The sequence below is a fragment of the Stigmatopora nigra genome, chromosome 21 (genome assembly GCF_051989575.1).
Source record: "Stigmatopora nigra isolate UIUO_SnigA chromosome 21, RoL_Snig_1.1, whole genome shotgun sequence".
NCBI lineage: Eukaryota > Metazoa > Chordata > Actinopteri > Syngnathiformes > Syngnathidae > Stigmatopora > Stigmatopora nigra.
In genome coordinates this window covers 8091172-8109879 of record NC_135528.1, presented here as the reverse complement: position 1 = coordinate 8109879, position 18708 = coordinate 8091172, and the positions used below count along the sequence as shown (strand labels likewise).

The window sequence follows — 18708 nt, the reverse complement described above, 5'->3', positions numbered from 1 at the left end:
AATCCCGCATGTGATCCACAGCATCAGGTGTCATTGATTAGTTTTGGTAGTATTCTCGAACAATGACGAAAAATTTTAGTTACTTTGCGAATTTTATTTCATTTTATATTAATCGAAACTACTCATTAAAACTCGTTTAAACAATAATAAAAATAATTGGGCATTCTTGGCAAAGCTGAAATCTGTATTATTCTCCTCAAAATAGATTACGGTTGGGGTGTCAAACATGTGGGCCGCGGGCCGTAAGTGGTCCGGAATGTTCTGTTTTTGGGCCCAAAAAAATCTGAATTGGCCCCTAGTTGGGAAAAATGCGGCTCGCAAAAAAGACCGACTTATACCCCTGTTTCAGATTCATTTCCCCAATGGAATAAAGAATAAAAGGTGAGCAATAATAAATGTATACGACCTGATGCATTGTTCCGAGTATATCAACCGATAAGACTGTTATGGTGGCCCGTAATGTATCGACATTGCCCTGTTGGCAGACATATTGTTAAGGTAAATGGCTATGGGAATAGGGAATTTACATTTGCAAACGTGAAGACTCCATCACTCGTACAAAGCGACGTACATCTCAGTCCTCCTTCTGCGTGCACTTTGTCATTTCTATTAGATCACGCCGTGTGCGGTAAGAAAAAAAAAAAGTAATGGTGATAAAGATGAGAGCCTCCCTAGGGGCGCCTTGTCCACCAACAGTAGGAATGTTTAGGCTTGATTTGCTGTTTTAACTGTATTGATCGCCATGTTCAAACGCAAAAGAATTGCGCTCAGAGCCAGCACCCCCCTCCTTCACCCTCAGCTCCACAGCCTTGGGTAAGTGGATGAGTATTTATGTTCACATTAGAAGGCCTGTGGATATGCGCGCCTACAAACACACGCACCCCAGTAAATTGGCTCATCCATACCTGCATTAAGCGTAATAAACCTCGCTCTGATGAGCAAGCTCCCGTCGACCTTGGAACTCTGGAAAGACAATGCAAGGGGACGCATGCTGGGAAATGGGGGGGGGGGGGGGGGTGGATAAGGAGTAGGGAGGCATGAAGGTAGGGGGGTGGGGGGGGGTTAACAGATTAGAAGAGGGCGGACTAGAAAGAGAATAAGTGAAGCTGCTCAGTATGGGGCAGGAGGGCAGCACCCGCTCTTCATCTCCAATGCAAATGCGCTTTTTTTTTTTCCGTGGTGACGCTCGTAACCGCTCCGGAGAGAAGCAATTACAACGGCTCCGATCGCTCTGAGGAAAAGACACGCATGGCTAGAGGAGGGTAATTAATAAGGAGATGGACGCAACGCGGGAGGCGGGGAGTGGAAATCCGCCGAGTCTCTTCCGCCAGAGAGATTGAAGCACCTTTATTGATCGCCCAGGCAAGCCAGGCAGGGCCTGTATTGACACGCGGGGAAATCGACCGGGCTCATAAAGTATGGCCGGCTTCTTCGTAGCAGAGGTCAGAGGTCGCGTGTCTAGAGGAGTGTCGTTTGAAATATCTCCTGGCTACTTTTATCCCATTCAATTAGAAGACCTCAGCCTGAAATGACCTCACCCGCATTGTTTCTAGAGACAGCGCCGGCCGGGATGGCCGTGGCAGAGTACAACGGGAGTTTTTATGGCGGGCATTTAGGCCGGTAATATGTCATCTCCATTAGCCGACTTTTAACACCAGCGGATAGATGGCCCCGTGACATTTATCTGCGCGCGGGTCGTATTTTAGTAGGTAAATGGCTAGCTATATGCGGGGTGCGTATAAAATGAGTATGTGTTTAAGGAGTGCCACGGCAAAAGATGCATTGACTTTTAATGATACACTACACGATAGCACTTTAGAGGTAATAATCCCAAATATTATGCGCCTAGTCACCTTTGACCCTAGCTGGGGTTGAGATCTAAGGTGGGGTGAGTTGGGGCCTATGGAGTCAGCGGAAAACAAGGTGAGGTGAGTTTAAGGGCGGAGCGAGGTGAGGAAATTAAAAGAAATGATTGGACGAAAGTGACGGAGAGATTATTGTTGACTTTTGAAACAGGTCATCTGCTTGAAGACATTCAGGCGGGAGGATGAAGGCATTAATAACTAAGGATCATAATTCCGATGTGCAGCGTTGAGGTTAAAAAACAATTGGTTTCAGGGCACTAATCACGCTTTGATGTGTTTTGATTATGAATCAATTTTCCAATTGAAAAGGAGAAGAATTGAAGTCACGTGGGCTAGGGTCAAGGGTCATCTAATGCAAAAAGGCTATTGACATCAGTTCATGCACTGCCAACCCTCCCAGTTACTTTAAAGTCACATGAACGGACTTTTAACATGGTCAGTCACTATGGAAAAAATTAAGCTGCATATGATTAACCTAACTGGTCACAGTCAATTTCCGGGCTTGTGACAAACTACCATTTGGAAATCAGACAAATGACGGGGATTGAATTCTTGTGTTTTTACTTGGAAAGAAATGTACCTCATCAGAAATGACACAGAATAGATCACCAACAGAAACTTTTGATCCGGACACTTCAAGCAGTTCACCGTCAGCATCAAGACATGAGGACGCCATTTTCTGTCAGAAAGTTGGACTTCACCCGTCTGCAGACGTTGAAGTTGACTAATGTGACAGAAAATGAACAATTAAAAACATCATCCAAGCCCGGAGATTCAACACGGCGGTGCTTTCACAACTCAATGGACACCCTAATTGCGTTGAAATACAATTTGGGCTGCCCCTTTCTTGGCTCTTTTGGAGGTATGAAGCGCTTCAGTGCACACTGGAAATTGAGTTATAAATTACCAAGCCGAAATAGATACATACGCCGAACGCTCGATATCTAAATGTTAGATGCGGCAGAAAAAAACGACAACCGCCATGTTTGTTTTGCACGAGACGCATTGAAAAGGTTACATTTTTGACAACAAAGCGAAACATAATAATAAGCAGACGCTTTTTTTTCCGCCTTGGCGCCGGCCGGCAGCTCGGTAACGACCGCTTTCCAGTCGGCCCCGCGTCAGTCCAGCTGTTGACGGGTGGGCCGAGGTGGGTGGGACACGGGGACGACGACGGCTGTCTCCTTCAATGAGCTGGCGCTTATGTCATCAGCTTTCAATTTACAGAGCTGTCCGCTACCTCTGGCCCTCATTTACTCACCGGCTTTCAAGGCTGTCGTGTTTCTTGAAGATGATTTCTGGCGATTGCGTGTTTTATAGTCATTAATTCGTCGTCTTCTCACAGCTGGAAAGATGTCACATGGTAGACGTCGTCTAGTTTTGGATGGTGAAGCAGCCCAATGGAATCTATATGGAAAAGTTTGATTTTTTTAGTTAAAAGAAGATACTTTAATTTCCAAAATATTTTTTTAGAGTGTAAATATATGCATTTATACAGTACTCACCTCCATAAATGGTCCCATGATGTCAATACTCCCTCTACTGGGCTCCCTTGTGCACAGCCATGTGTTGTTAGACTGCAAAAAATCACTACTGTACACTAACAATTTCATCAAAAACAATTTATTCTCCTTTAAGCAGTACATAAAAGTATTCCGAAGGGGATTTTTCTTTTAAAATGTAAACATGCTTGACGAAGCTTGACTTTAGACTAGATAAAAAAAAATCTCATTAAGAATATCTAAATTGAAGGGTGTCTGTCTTTCTTTTTTTTAAAACAGGCAAGGTTCTTTTAGCATAAACGCCAAGAAATAACTGTCTTTTAACAAAAAAACTAAGCTTTTTTTTAAAAATAAAAAAAAAATACAGGGAAAGACGATAAAGGGACATTTCAGGGAGATGTTTTGGGGTCGACTAAATCACAAGTGCACAAATCGGAGCCTCGGTCGGGCGACTCGAAGAAGTGGAGGGTGCTTCCGTGAAGGCTGCCATCCACGCTTAAACCCAAACCCGACGACGCCGAGCTGTTGGCAGAAATGGAAGGTTAACGTGAGGAGAAACTGCTTATAAAGCAAACCACGTATCACTCATTAAATTCCAAATTAGAAGTAAAGTTGACCGGAAAATGAAGTCTTTAATGCCAGACTCCAGGCTATGTTGTTAGTGCATTTCTTTTTATGACAAGCCTCAGACTAATTTTCTTCTGGACTTTAATGCATCTACTGTCACCTTGCTGTGGCTGATTGTAATACATGTCAGGTTTCTGGGAAATGGACCATTAAGATGATAAATTTTTAAAGCAAAAGATGGCTATCAAGAACTTTAAAACAGTTTAAGGTTTTTTCACTCTTATTTTAGTTTTGCTTCTACACTGCAATCAAATTTAAAGAAACTGATGACTACTGTTTCTCAAACTTAACTGAATATTCAAATGATTTTAAGGGTGATGATGTTTTGATTATGAAAAACGTTTTAAAAAAATCCTGAAATAAAATATGTACAGCACTTAAGTTTAGCTCAATACTGCCCAAAAAACTAAAATAATACTGCACCACTCCTCCAATATTGCCTATTTTTTGGTCCTATTTTGCTCTTAAGTTGTGTCGTCCCAACTACAGCCCAAGACCAAAACAAAAATCAATTTAAAAAAATGTTCTCCCCATGTTGAATAACATTACCTCTCACAGTCCGAGTCACACGAAGCCTTTTCCACCAAAGCGTCGACAGAACCGCCGTCGAAACGCTGGATGGCCTCGGCCACCGTGTACCTGGTCCTGCCCAGAGCGCATCTTTCCATCCTGCTGATGTTGAGGTCGGACTGGAGGAAAAGATGGAGTCGACTGTCCGATAACAAAAATGGCGTGCGAAGAACACTGCCAAAAAAATGGAATAAATAAGTCTCCATATGTTTATATAAAGTCCAAATCGCAAACTTACATTTCTAAAAACTCCTGTAGGCCTTTCATCCTTTGCCTAACCTGCTCGGTATTCTTTAAATTGAAGAAGGGATTCCAGGGGGGCAATTTGGGAACTTTCCTGGACAAAGATGGACATTTTTTGCATTTGAAAGGACTAATTTAAGACTTTTTAGACTTACATGGTTAGAGCATTTTGCTCCAAGCAGCGTCGTAGCCAGACGAATTCTCTGTAACGCCGTCTCACTGTGGAAGACTTCTTGCGAAAACACATACTATTGGTCTAAAAAATAAAATTAAAAACATTGAAAAAACATGCTATTTTGCTTCTTTTGGTTAATTTACATGAGTTTAACAAGAGTAGGCGTCCAATCCATTTGAAGGAATTAGGAGAGGGGTAGGAAAATTATGGCTCGGGAGCCATATGTGGCTCTCTGCCTTTTAAAAAAAATCATAGCGGGGAAGCTACTCACGTGTATACAGATTTCATAGTCGACGTGCGTGTGCCAGGTATCCCGTTTTTGGAGTCTTGGGTTTCCGACAAAAACGCTGAGGAACTCCTAAAAAAAATGGATGTATTGAAAGCTATATAATATTTATATTTAATTTAATTCATGTGACGGCTACTTACAGTTTTGGGAAGACTGTCAAACATACTGTCCATAGTGGAAATCTGGAAGAGAATTAAGGTTAAATTTGCATGTAAATGAGCTTTCCACATATGAATAACTGATATTTCATCAAGGAATACTGTTGCAAAAAAATTATTTTAGTTTTCTGTTTTCAGGTTGTCCAAAAACGATTACAAATATTGATTGAGAACTGCTTGACATGCAGGTCACTTTCCTCACACCGCATTACACGGCCTAAAGATCCGGGAAGTGCACCTTTCAGCTGATATAAGCATAAATGAGAATAAAAAAAGGGCCACAGGAGGAGGATTTGAGCTCAACACCAAAACAGGATTATAAACAATAAAGCCTCTTTTTGTACTCAATCAGCACTAATTCAGGCCAAGCCGACCAATAAATGCATCTATTATAGGAGGCGTGCAAAATGGGAATTTGAGTAGTAGATGTCAAAATGTGTCACTAGTAAGATATGATTTCATGTGACTTTTGGGGTTTTCTATCAGAGCCAAAATCAACAAGTACTGATAAAACTGGGACTTGAGGCGTCATTGGAGTGGACTCAAATACACTTTGTTTTAAGTCACATGAACACGTGCATTCTTGGCCTTACAATGCAGTACGTTTGTTTGTTTTTGGTGAAAAGACACTTATCAAGAAGCGTGAGGTTCTAATACTGTGGTCTGGAATCCCATATTACACAATCAAGGGTTACCATAGAAGTTTAAGACCTATCATGCAAATGGGAAAATGCTTTTCTGGGAATATTAAAATTTAAGACCTAAAAACACATACATTTATATACAATGTAATGCAAGAACCTCCTCGTTTTGACAGTCTATTCAAAATCTGTGGTCATATCTCAAATCCAAAGTAACCATATTGAAAACTATTTCATGTCAGTGTTATGAGACAATTTATAAGAAAAATTCACAAAATCCAACCTGATCAATGTTTTAGAAAAAAACAATAATACCAACTAGCCTCTACATGAATCACTTGATTCCAACTTTAAACACTCCAAAATAAAACCACTCAATTATGAGGAGTTTGTCAGTCATATTCCATGTTTTCTTACCTTAATCAATAATGCAGCAGTGGGATGTTGTTATCATTCAGCAAATCATGGACAGAATGAAAAAAATAATATCAGCCTCACTGACTTACTTCTCCATCAATGATAACAAAAAAGGGGGCAAATAATATTTATAAAGCCTTTTAAAACAAAAAGTAACGACTACGGTGTTGTTACCGTTAGCCGCAAATAAAAAGTGGCGTGATAGTATACACACCTGCTGTTAGCGTCGCCTTGATAAATGATATCACCTGCTTAACGCAAGTAAGTGGGCGTGAACTAAATACAAAACTTTATTTAAACACAATCGGAAACATTTCACGTTTTTGTTTTTTTAAGCTTCTTGTGACGTTTGTGGACCCCTCAAGGACCCTAAATTCCTTTTACCCTCACAAAAACAACTTTTATAGCAATAAAGACATTGGAAAAAAAAAATATATATAAGAGAAATGTTTGAAAGACATTATTACTTTCCACATCCATTTGCAATAAATGAAAATGTATGCGTTACTTGCTTCTACTTTACATTGTAATTCATTGTTTCAACTCATCCCAAAACGAGTTAAGACACACCTCCCAATTAAAATCATGAATAAAAACACTTACCGGCACTAGATGATCTATTTAAATGAATATCTGGCAAATCCAACCAGGAAAAAGCCCACACTGAGTTCAACTAGTAGTTTGCCAACAGCAGCTTGTCTAAATTTGCATACAGTGGGTTATTTGTGGTGGGTGGAGCTTATGAGCTGCTCTCTAAAAAATATGAAATAGAAATAGATTATTCAGAATGTTCATCAGGGCACCTTAGAGTTGTAAATTGCAGTTAAATATTCAAAATCATACCTTTTTTTGCAGCTCAATTTAGTAGAAATATGCACTCAAAATGTCAGTGCTTCATTGATTAAGTTTAAACCAATCAAGATACCTTTTTTTCAAACTTTCACACACTTAACAGACATTTGTTCATAATTCATGAATTTGCTTTCTGTAAAAGAAACAAAGTAAAGAAAACATCATTCCTAACAGATCAGCTTACCAAAATCAAAATTCTACCAAAAAAAATTGGTTTAATTTTTTTTATTCAATTCAAAACAATACTTACAAAAAACAGCAGGGTTTTAAGAAAAAAGACAAAACCTTTCCTTCCAACAACACAGTGAAAAATCACTTTCTCACCATAAAACGTGCATGACCTCGATCGGTTCTGGGACGTGCGAAGCGGCAAAAAATCCACCAAACGACAACAAAGTTTGGGGGGCGGAACATTTCAGCTGTGCTACGCGAGTGGTAGTATTTAGATGACGAAACCGAGCAAACTAGAACAGCTAAAACTAGAAGGCCAGACCAACAAAGGAGTGTCAGTTCTGAGAGAGAGAAAAAAAAACATGGCTTTCGAGGACATGCTGGCGGGCGACTACTGGGCTTCGTCCTCTGGGCACGAGTGCCATGTTAGTCTCTCCTCGTAGAAAGCGATGACCACTTGGGGGCACTTTGTGTTAGCCTCGCGGGCCGGCACCAAATCTGCTTCGTCTGAGTCTTTCCTGCGGTGACAAAAAAAGGCATTTTGAATTTCCCATTGTCAGTCATTTAAAAAAATATATATTTACAATTTACCACCATCTTATTTCATGCAGTTCTAGTAGATTTAAGTCCTTGTGATAACCAAATTCTTATGACTAGAACTTATTTATTACCATTGACCAAACATGGATGGGCAAACTAAGGCCCGCGGGCCACATTCGGCCCACAAGGCCTTTTAATCCGGCCCGCTGACATTGTCCAAAAAAAAAAAAGAGGGGAAAGGGGCCATCAAATTCTTCTAAAATCTTACCATTTCATCAAAAACATCAACTCCCCACTGCTGTCTGTTGCACCGATGATCCTCTCGGGATCGAGATTCCTCGCAAAGCCTCTGGGTTTTTCGGGCTGAGACTGTGGATAATATCAATATATTTTAATAACAAAATGCATTTTATTGGCATTTCTCGTCCATTTGTCGCCAAAACGAGGCGTCTTAGGGGAAATGGAGCAATTGGAGAAGCGAAAACAATACTTTGACACACCTGAGACTTTATAGAACTAATGAGTCACATGACACTAGGGAAAAAGTCTAATAGGCCCAATGGGGACAGTTTTAATTCCGCTTTTATTCACTTTATTCGCCCACATATTTATTATTAGGTGCTGTCCTGTGGGAAAAAAATCAGTCAGGAAAAGGTTATTTACTTACAGCATCTTTTTTCTTGGCGTCCATTTCGGATTCGTCGCTGCTTGCCTTCCTCTTGAGAGAAGCCGATTTCTCTTTAATATTCTTTTGGGCTTCCAGGAAAGCGTTGATCAGCTCTGGGCAATCCAAATTCTCCTCTGGTTCCCACGTGTTGTCAGATCTGGATGTGCAAAAAAAGAAAAACAGTTTGTTTTTCAAAACGAAAACTTTCTAGGTCGGAAAGACGGCATGAGATAACTAATTTAATGGCGAAATCAAAGTAAACGTGCAAAAGTCCTCATGCAACTACATGAAATAAATGCAAAATCCCTTCGCAGGGAAGAACTTTGATGGGGGGCATCGGAGGGGGGGGGGGGGGGTCTGTCCCACGGAAAACTCACTCTGTAAATCCTTTCCACTTGAGGAAGAACTCCACCTTCCCATTCACAATACGCTGGTCCAGAACTTTTTCCACCACATATTCCTCAGGTTCCTCTGGTGTGCCCTGCCCCCCCTGTGAATCCTTCTTACTCTTGGTATTCTGCTTCTTGCCCATGCTTGTGCTCTATTAAAACGAGATAACAAAAACAATTGAGAAATTTACACTTCAAATTGAGCCAAATCCGCACAACAATTTGCTCGTCTAGACCAGCTTATCCTACAGAACCCTAAGATAACGCAAGCCTGCTCACACTTAAAGTACTTCGGGACCAGGTCTCCATTTTTGTACCAACTTCTAAGCGAGGAAGAGAATCGCTCTCCAGACCCAAAGTTTGGTTCTCGTGGTTATTAAACGCAGCACCAAAAAAAGGGGGGAACGTTACGCGGACCTAAAACCGAGAGCAAGCTATACAAACGTTAAAAAGGGTTCGACCAACACACGAGTGGGCTTTAAAAAGAGCGTTTATGTAAAAGTTCGGTCGATTGACGACGACAAAATGACACGCAACGCTAACTTAGACGGTCGCAGCACACGGCAGCTTTTCATTTAGCCACAAAGAAGGGAGCCGACTCTAATTGGACCAATGTAGGAATTATAACTCACTTGTTTTAATGGTAAATACGCACCTTGGTATCTCAATTAAAAACAATTGGACTGAGCATAGACGACGGACAGGGAACACGCGGTCGTCTTCTTTATTCCAAAAATCAGAGGCGCCAAAACCTAGCTTCTGGCCTTCTACGGAAGCCTGAGAGGGAAAGAAAAAGGCGCCGTGCTCGAGTTTTTAGCCTTTAAACATCCGGGAAGTGACGCCTTTTTGCGTCGCCACAAAATGGTCTCGGGTCTTTTGCGCACAATTGATTAAACTACTACTTTGTTATATTTAATTTTACGCTAGTATTAAGTAATTTTGCCCACTTTGAATGTGATAGACGATGTTATATTTTAATAGCCAGTAAAAAAATAATTTGTTTGAAAAATCTGATTTTCGGAACAAACGTGTCCTATATGTTACAGTTCAGTGTTAAGTCACTTGGTTTAATTTATGAAAACTTTAGTCAATTTAATTTGGTAGGCCTTCTAAATTTAGAGCGTTCAAAATGCTCCAAAACGTAGTGTGATTTATATTTTTTAATCAGAAAGAATCATGTCAGAAAGCATCTTCAAGTCCCCAAGCAGAAAGGATAGTATGACATCCAACACCATGCAATCCAAAACATCTGCCCAGCAACAACAAAGAAGAAAAGGACATTTACAACAAAAATAAAAGTGAACACATAGCCAAACTGATAAATAAAAAAGAAATAAAGAGTGAGAAACTAGGAGAGAAAATACTTCATGACCTACTTTGTGCATCTTCATTTAGAAGACCTCAGAAAAAAACACTGCAATCCCAACTAAATACTTTTTTTAAACAGTGCCAAACATACATGATTGTATTGTATCTTTAACGTGATGGTTTACGTCCACGAGTGCATTTATTCAATTAAAAAAAAAAAACGGAGCGAGAGGTAGAAAATCTTGCCGAATCTCAAAATAACAAAAGAAAAACAAATTGTGCTTGAAACTAATTCACAATGAACCACTGCATGTAACTTAAGGCTTTGTCAGTTTAATCATTGGTATACTTGATGTCATCAAAACAGAACCTTTCATAATTTAAAATTCAGCATCAAAAAAAAAAATCTGAACTGAATCTGTAAACTTCAGATATGTTATTTCCCACTCCTTAGGACACAGTTGCCATCATTCATAATTGTTTAATAAATACAGCCTTTTAAGCACCCGTTTGTACTGTAGGTGCACATTAAAACAAACAGCCCATGCTGACACGTAAGATCGATTCACTTGCCGCCATGGAAGGCGAAGGACGGCCAGTCAAAACAGATTGGACATCCTTCGCCATCAATGGCGACCAAAGAGTCAAGGATGTTTGCAGGCACGAAAAATCGAACGCTTCCAACGCGTAGCGTCCGTGACAAAAGAAACATGTCCAGTGTGTAAGCTACGTCCCCCGCCAGTCATTTTCAATGGACTATTTGTCCTCTTTTTGGCAGCTTTGGCTGTTTTTCACTCCCGACAGCAGCGGTTTGAAAACGCCCGCCTCGGTAAGGAGCTTTAGAGAAAGGCAAGAAAATTTCAGTGTCCGGCTTTGCGGAAGAATATCACTGCTTTTTGCCTTTCTTCCTTTTGTCCGTTTTGTTTCCACCGGGGGAGACGGCGGGTCTTCTGGCGGGCTGTACCACCACCCTCCCGTTAGCCCCGCACCGCAGGGTGAACAGTTCCGGGTCGAGGGGCCGTCCCGAATCGTCTCGGAGGCGGGCCAGGACGTCTCTGGTCAGCTGTCGTATCTGCTGCCCGACGGCGCCCATGGTTTTGGCCGTGATCTGCTTCTCTCTCAGCAATCGGTCTCTGTGGGCGTGGAGCCGGTCCACTTCCTCCTGGAGTCCCGTGATGGCGTCCAGTTTGCGCTTTCGGCAATTCTGCGCCGCCAGCTTGTTCTTTCCCCGCCGCCGGATGTCCCTGAGGAGCGTCACCTGCTCGGGAGAGAAGCCGTGGCCGTCCACGATCTCCAGAAACTCCTCCACGGGCATGTTGACGATCTGCAGGACGGAGAAGGGGATGCACATGGCGCGGGCTCGCAGCTCGTCACGACTCATCTCTCGATCTTCGGCGGTGGGGCCCTCGTCGTCGCTCAGGGGTTCCTTTTTGACGCCCTTACGGGACAGCGCCGCCGTCGGAGGGTCGAAGAAGGCAGAAGACGAGTAGCTGTGGTCGTGGCGTATGCTTTCGCCAAGACCCGCCCGGGGCCACGCCGCGCCGCGGTCCAGAAGGCCTTTCGGAGGCGGCGAATCCGCCTCGCTGCTGTAGCCGGTGGCGCCGCACTCATCTTCGCAGTAAGAACTGGACGACGACGACATTTCGGACGAGCCTGGAAAACACCAAAACACAACTTCTAAGATGGTGGTCTACTTGGCCTAACTTATCAAGTCCCCATATTTGGACTAAATTTTCAAAATTTGCAAGTGACCAACCTGGGGAGACGGGACCTCCAGAACTGCTCTCTAACGAGAGCCCAGAGTCCGAGTCCAAGTCTTCCAGAAACTCTGGATTTACGCTCCCTAATGAGCCCATCAGCTGGGAGTCCAAACCCTCCAATCCGAGTCGATTGATCTGTTCAAAGACCGCCTCGTCCAGGCAGTCGCCCAACGTGTTTTGCGACGACGTGCCGTCATTTAAGTTGCACACCGAGGCGAAGGGCAGCGCGGCCAGGCCCGGCGCCATCCCCGGCGAGGCACCCGAACAGGACGAGCCGACCGACTCCTGGCGGAATAACGGCCTTTGCTGCCTGGCGTCCATTGTCCCGCCACCGTTGACCATGGCGTCCAGCAAAGCGCAGTCCAGGCTGATCCCGTCGTTCCCCTCGGCGTCCATGTCGGACAGGCGCTCGGTAACGAGCGAGTCCAAGTCCTGTTTAGGGAGGGCATTTTCAATTCTTCTCTTTACTGAAAAGAATGACAACAGATGGCGACTTACGTTGAGGTCGGGGACGGGCATGGAGAGGAAACTGCTCCAGTGTTGGTCAAAGTCGGCCGAGGTGGGCGGGTGACCGTTCGGCTCGCAAAGCGTGTCGATCCCATCGAGCGCGCTCTACAGGCGGATAACAAACAAAAAGTTGCAAAAATAAATGACTCATTCAAACGTCAAGTCATTGCTATCATGGCCGATTACAAATGGAGTGGACGTTTACCAGAGATAAACTCATTGCTTCTAGGGAAAGCCCATAAATGCTACTTCTGTTAGCTGGCAGCCATCTTGGCTAAGTCAACCAGCAGGCTCAAATAGTACAACATTTCTTAGTCCTCCCTGAGACATATTTTAGTACCATGTATTGTTATTGCTAAACTATTTATGATATGGATGATCCATACCTCTTCTTCCAAAGTGGAACTAAGTGCCAATTGAGTGACAGGAGCAGATTCCTCTTCTTCTTTGAAGACATCCTCCTCCTGTGGGCAAAGACATATGTTGAAGAGCAAAGGTTAAGAAAGGGGGGAATTAACTTTTTGGCTAGCATTTTGCTGACTGGTCAAAACGGATTGGTCGCCTGCAGCACTGAAAAGATGATTTTTGTTCACTAGGAGCATTCATCAGCAGCTGTTGTAACAACAGATGGAACTGTGACTAACTTTATTTTTCCGGTTACATATTGCAAATAGGCCCATTAAGAGAAATTAGCTGACTATAATCAAGTGTTTGTGCAGGAAAGTGAGTTCTGAAAAAAGTTCTTGTGAAACAACGAACTAGTTATGACACGCGACAACAAGAAAGACTTCGATACGCTTATCTCAAACTATTATTTTCTGCTTCAACCTGATAAGGTCATGCTTGCGAAAAAAAAGTGCATTCTTGTGACCGCCTTCAACGATGGGGGCTTAAAGTATGCTTAACAGCTCCTAGCTAGGCTATCATTACTTCCATCACTTTTTCTCGAGGGGAGGTAATATCCAAGTTTTTTTGGAAAGCCTTGGGGTGAAGGTCCAAATCCCGACCGTGTGCAGCTGGTGGTTTGAATCTGAAGGATGGCGATATGGTTACACAATCGGCTGCATCAACTTCCCTGAGGACAGAGTAAATTCATATGGCAGCTGCTTCTACTCCAGTCCATTTGTATCAAAGGCTAGGGATGTGCGATTTACAAGTTCATTTTCACGTCATGAGGTTTCATTAAATCAATACGGACACGCATTTCTTAATCAAACCAAATATCCAGTTTGGCTTTCCATGTGACTACTTGCAAACTGTGAACAATGCTATTGCTAACTATGGGCTAATGGGGGAATGTTCTGCACATTAAAACCTCAAACACTGTATCATTCATGAAATATCTGATATCTGTTCATGAGGTCTTGATTCATCCAGTTCAACTACTTAGCACAATACTTTATTTTCTTTTAGTGGTGACATTTCTGGTACTACTTTGGATTGTTTTCATACACTTCATTGTGTCCCATTCTGCTTTCACTTTGTGCTTGTCCTTGATTAGAGAATGAGTACAATAGTTAATTCACTTTTGTTATTGTTATCTGCAACCCCCCTCACAAGATGGCTGCTATGGACTTTGTTTTTCCTAAATGAAGCTCCTCAAACGACTATAATCTGGTCCCACAAACGTCATACATTTTCCCACTTTGACATGAATACATTTGACAACATTTCATAGTATAGCTAAACAGTAGTACTTCCTTCTGGTTTGATTATTAAACTGGACCATAACTACTTGCCTCTTTTATAACCCTGCTGACACATGGCCCAGATGGAGATGTTTGCTGCAGTTCCTGGTTCCTCCCATCGTTGTTTTGGTAGCCAGAACTCTCCGGATCTGGTTCGGTGTTAGTCTCGCTGCTCGTTGACGGCTGTCCACTGTCAGACTTGTCCACGGGGGACACTTGGTGCACCAGCCATGTGTCGAGCTGCGTTGGGAACCGCGGAGAACCGAGAGTCCTCACCTCCTCGAGAAGCCGGCGACTGGCAAAGAAATAGTCCAACTCGGGGCATTTGGGGTGCACGGTGTGTCCCCCAAGAGTGTCTCTCAAATTGTGGAAGGGCGTCTGGGTGTAGGCTGAGCTAGGACCCAAGTTAATCTCAATGAGAGGAGAGTAGTAGCCGCTTAGGTAGCTGTCGATGTCCACGCGAACTCCAATCAAACTGAGCAAGATGGTCAACTGAATCAGGCCTTCTGTGAAGTATTTTTTCGCGACTTGCATTTTCTAAACACTTTGGCACGGCGGCTAAATATGTAACACGGGTCTAACAGTTCCTCTTTTCCCCTCCCCGAATGGACAAAAGGAAAGCCTAACAAAGAGCACGCCTTGCCCTGTCAGACAAAGAGGTCCGCCCGTACCGGCGAACTCGTCGGGTATAGCAAACGCCGTGCTAGGTGCTAAGCTAACAGCTTTATGACCAATTACCGTAAACCTCTTGGAACAAACATAGCGATACACGCTACCTTTCAATCCCTTGTAGTAGACAGCTCGTCGTTTTAATGTTCAAGGCCCAGAGACGTCATTAATGTTACGTAAAGGCGATGTGAGTGAAGCTCGATGCGGAGAACCAAAGAGTGCTCCCCCAGGAAGAACTTCCAAGCAATTTGCATAACTGAGAAAGATTGGGCAATCAGTTTACCCATAACAAGCGCTGATTGGATAACAACGCTGCTTCTCATAATTGTAACCAATGATATTGCCTTTTTAAGACACACACTTCCTGGTTACACCCCCGCCCCTACAACTACAGAAATATCACATAAACAAAAAGAAAACACTTACTTTGGTTCATATTTCTAAATGAATGTTACATTGAGTTATTCCTTTTTTAAAATATACTACCCCTTACGGTCTTGTTTATCACTCTAGACATGTTACGACATAGTAGTTAGGTTGCACATGCCGGAATCATATGTCTATCGAGGACAGTTCATACTACTGACCTGTTTTTGTGCTATGTTTAGCCTACTGGAAAACGTTAGAATTACAGTAGGGACTTGGTAAACTTGTTTTCAAAGTTGAATTTCAGTAAATTACTCATGAGACTTTTAATTACTATTGACCATAGACTCATTTGGGTTTCTGGGAACTTATATTTTAGCTGGGGTTGAGGGACTGGTTACTAGCCAGTGCCTGGAATATGTAAACAAAACAAGTCTTTACTCTGACGTCAGAACACCTAAGTTTAATAAACAACAACAAGCACATGAGAATAACTGGAACATGTAAACACACATGCAGGCCAAAGTTGATATTTGAACCTCAAAACCATTTGGCCCACAGTCTAGCCTGCTTTAAATATATTTGTTGTCACTTTTATCTTGTTAACCTTTTCCAAATAGATTTTTTTGACATTCAGCAATGTTAAAAATAGTTGAGCATTACATTATACTACAGATCAAATCAACTAGTATTACATATTCAGAGAACTCATGAGTTGTATAATACAAATTGTAAACCCGTGATTATTTCCACGGATCTCTAATTTGTGGCAGTGTTACCATAATCATATTACTTTGTATTAACTCTGATTTATAACTGGCTTCTAGCTACAATATTGATTAAATAAACGTGTTCCTAAACCAATAGAAGATTTATGAACTTCATTAGTATGTGATATTGTGAAACAACTTGGCTTCTAGCTACATATTTTTTTTCTTTTTGGAACTGCCGGCTAAAAATATGTGCGTTGCTCAAAAGCGACACCTGCTGTTTTAAAATCGTAGTACTACATGATTTTTTTTAAAAGTCTAGTTTGATCACAAATTGAGGAAATATTGAGATGAGCTATTTTACTTTATTGTCTTAGTTGTGACATATGAAATGTTTTAATTGCATACAGTATATTTGTAATTCTAGACCATAATTACTATTTCAGTGAAGCTGGAAAACAAATATACAAACAAAGACAGACTAATGCAATTCTGAGATCTGCAAAGTTTACTTTAAGATGGAATGGTATGCATTCCATATGACTTTTCTTTTTTATATAGTTGAATGATGCAACTATATACACAATAAGGAAAACGCAAATTATCATTTTAAGCCAAGTAAAATGAGTAATAAATAACATGTTAAGATATATAAATGCGCATTACCAGTCCTTAAAAAGTGAACAATAAAAGAAAAAAATGATTTAAAAAAGCGTCCCACCAATCCATCGTCACAAAATCCTTGAGCACAATAAAAAGAGAAGAAAAAACGTAGCGAATACTCTCCTCCAGTTCATCAGACACAGTTTAACTTTCACCTGATGATTCCACATGTATTTTAATAACGATGTGAAATTCAGTTAAATCATATTAGTGAAGTTCTGACAGATTTATCGAAAGACAAGAAGGCTCTTAAATCATAGCCACACGCTGCTGTAAAGTCCAAGCTGATTGGCTGAGCTTCTAGTGACATCAGAGAAAATGCTAGGCATGCGCATTAGGGAAGAAGGACTGCAAAACATGGGGAAATCACGAAGGTTGCTTAGGAACTATATCCCATCACAAATAATTGAACAATAGTTAATTTAATAAAAATAATACGTCTTTTTTTGGTATAGCATAAATTGCATTTTAAATTCAGACAATTTGAAACGTTAGTGACATGTTGAGTATTTAGTTCCACCTTTTGAAATTGAAGGTGTATTTATATTAATCTTTGCAATGGGTCAATTTTTCCACGCTGAATAGACAGTGCATGAAAACTATTCAATTTGACAACAAGCCTATTGATTGGTAGACTACTTGATTTAATAGTCACACTAAATGTCTTAGCAGGCACTACTAGCATTGATTAGTCTGCTTAAATGAGATTAAACGATTACTTTGCTCTTGTAGATATTTTCTATCTTGTGAAATTACAGTACTGCCCTATATTTATGCATGTGTATAGTCATTATTGGTATTTTCAATTAAAACACATTTCTTATAATTAATAAATTATCCCAACTTGCTTTCAAAAGAAATTTACAGTACTAGAATTTTTGTGTAATCAAAACTAATTGAAATCATTTAGGGTTTACAATGTCATAATTGTTTTCAGTATTTAAAAATGAATGCACAAAATAAAAACAATAAAAATAGTGGCATGTTAAAATTGTACACAATTCAATTGAAAACCTATTGCAGTAAATGTCTTTTTTAAAGTGGGTGCTTTAATTATTTTGTAATGCAAATCTAAGTTAAATATGCAAATTTATAAATATTGACAATTTTTTAAAATGATATTTTAAGAATTAGGAAGGTGTGTGTGAGGGAGTAAGTGTGTGTTGCTCGAGAATGAGGAGCTCTGTCCTCCAGAGAGAAAAACATTACACTGGCTGCCTCTATCGTTCTCGACTCACTCGCCGTGTGATTGACAGGTACCTTTAGCCAATCACAAACACGCAAACCCTCCATTGGACTACCACTAGAACGCCCTCATATTGCACGAACCAATCAGAAAAGGCTTTATGCCTCCCTTTCTGAGTGATTGCTTTGTCGCCACACAGTGGAACAAATTAGTATTACACCTGATTAATTGAACTGAGAGATTTGTAGCCCAAAAGATTATTTTCTTTTAATGAGGATCTTGTTCTATATAATATTTTGGAGTCTATTTTTCAACCCAAGATATTAAAAACATCCAATAGCTCCCCTAATTTTACCAACGACAACCTATTTCATCCCAGATGTTTTGCAGTTCAAACCCAACCACTAGATGTCAGAACTGTGCAGACATTAACTCCATCACCTAACCTTGCTTAAATATGAATTTCTTCATGACGTTTTCCACTTCTTTGTGCTGCTTAACGTATCCACCCATTGCCAGAAACTATAAAATGTAACATTTTCAACATGTATCCATTTTTCCTAACCCTTAATGTACTCTCCACCCACCTCAAAGGAATCAAAAAGCCACTACGGATCCAAAAGCAAGTCAAAGTACCGACAATCTGCCAACCAACACACACTTTTTCTTCCTTTAAACACAAAAGGCAGGCCCGGATTTGATGTCAGCCTTAATAAAGTCACCCCTGCTTGCAGAAACTAAACAC

General features: G+C 41.2%; 3 protein-coding genes across 4 annotated transcripts; all 3 read right to left on the bottom strand.

Annotated features, from left to right (window-relative positions):
• Positions 1 to 3472: 3472 nt before the first annotated feature.
• Positions 3473 to 6759, bottom strand: snx10a (sorting nexin 10a). Of its 2 annotated transcripts, none has more exons than XM_077743828.1 (7): positions 6702 to 6759; positions 5412 to 5453; positions 5254 to 5340; positions 4963 to 5063; positions 4803 to 4901; positions 4544 to 4738; positions 3473 to 3889 (listed from the first exon to the last, which is right to left on the bottom strand). In XM_077743828.1, exons 2-7 carry the CDS (start codon positions 5442 to 5444, stop codon positions 3757 to 3759), a joined length of 648 nt encoding a protein of 215 aa, XP_077599954.1. In that variant the 5' UTR covers positions 5445 to 5453; positions 6702 to 6759; the 3' UTR covers positions 3473 to 3756. The 2 variants fall into 2 exon arrangements, with proteins under 2 accessions (XP_077599954.1, XP_077599953.1); XM_077743827.1 differs by lacking the exon at positions 6702 to 6759 and adding an exon at positions 6488 to 6693.
• Positions 6760 to 7549: 790 nt separating this feature from the next.
• On the bottom strand, positions 7550 to 9930 carry cbx3a (chromobox homolog 3a (HP1 gamma homolog, Drosophila)). The gene is made up of 5 exons (XM_077743829.1): positions 9762 to 9930; positions 9095 to 9258; positions 8718 to 8874; positions 8319 to 8419; positions 7550 to 8028 (listed from the first exon to the last, which is right to left on the bottom strand). The coding sequence occupies exons 2-5, from the start codon at positions 9247 to 9249 to the stop codon at positions 7902 to 7904; spliced, it is 540 nt and encodes a 179-aa protein (XP_077599955.1). The 5' UTR covers positions 9250 to 9258; positions 9762 to 9930; the 3' UTR covers positions 7550 to 7901.
• An 801-nt stretch (positions 9931 to 10731) lies between these two features.
• nfe2l3 (nfe2 like bZIP transcription factor 3) lies at positions 10732 to 15298 on the bottom strand. The gene is made up of 5 exons (XM_077743841.1): positions 14403 to 15298; positions 13068 to 13145; positions 12673 to 12786; positions 12171 to 12606; positions 10732 to 12067 (listed from the first exon to the last, which is right to left on the bottom strand). Exons 1-5 carry the CDS (start codon positions 14901 to 14903, stop codon positions 11301 to 11303), a joined length of 1896 nt encoding a protein of 631 aa, XP_077599967.1. The 5' UTR covers positions 14904 to 15298; the 3' UTR covers positions 10732 to 11300.
• Between the last annotated feature and the right edge of the window lie 3410 nt (positions 15299 to 18708).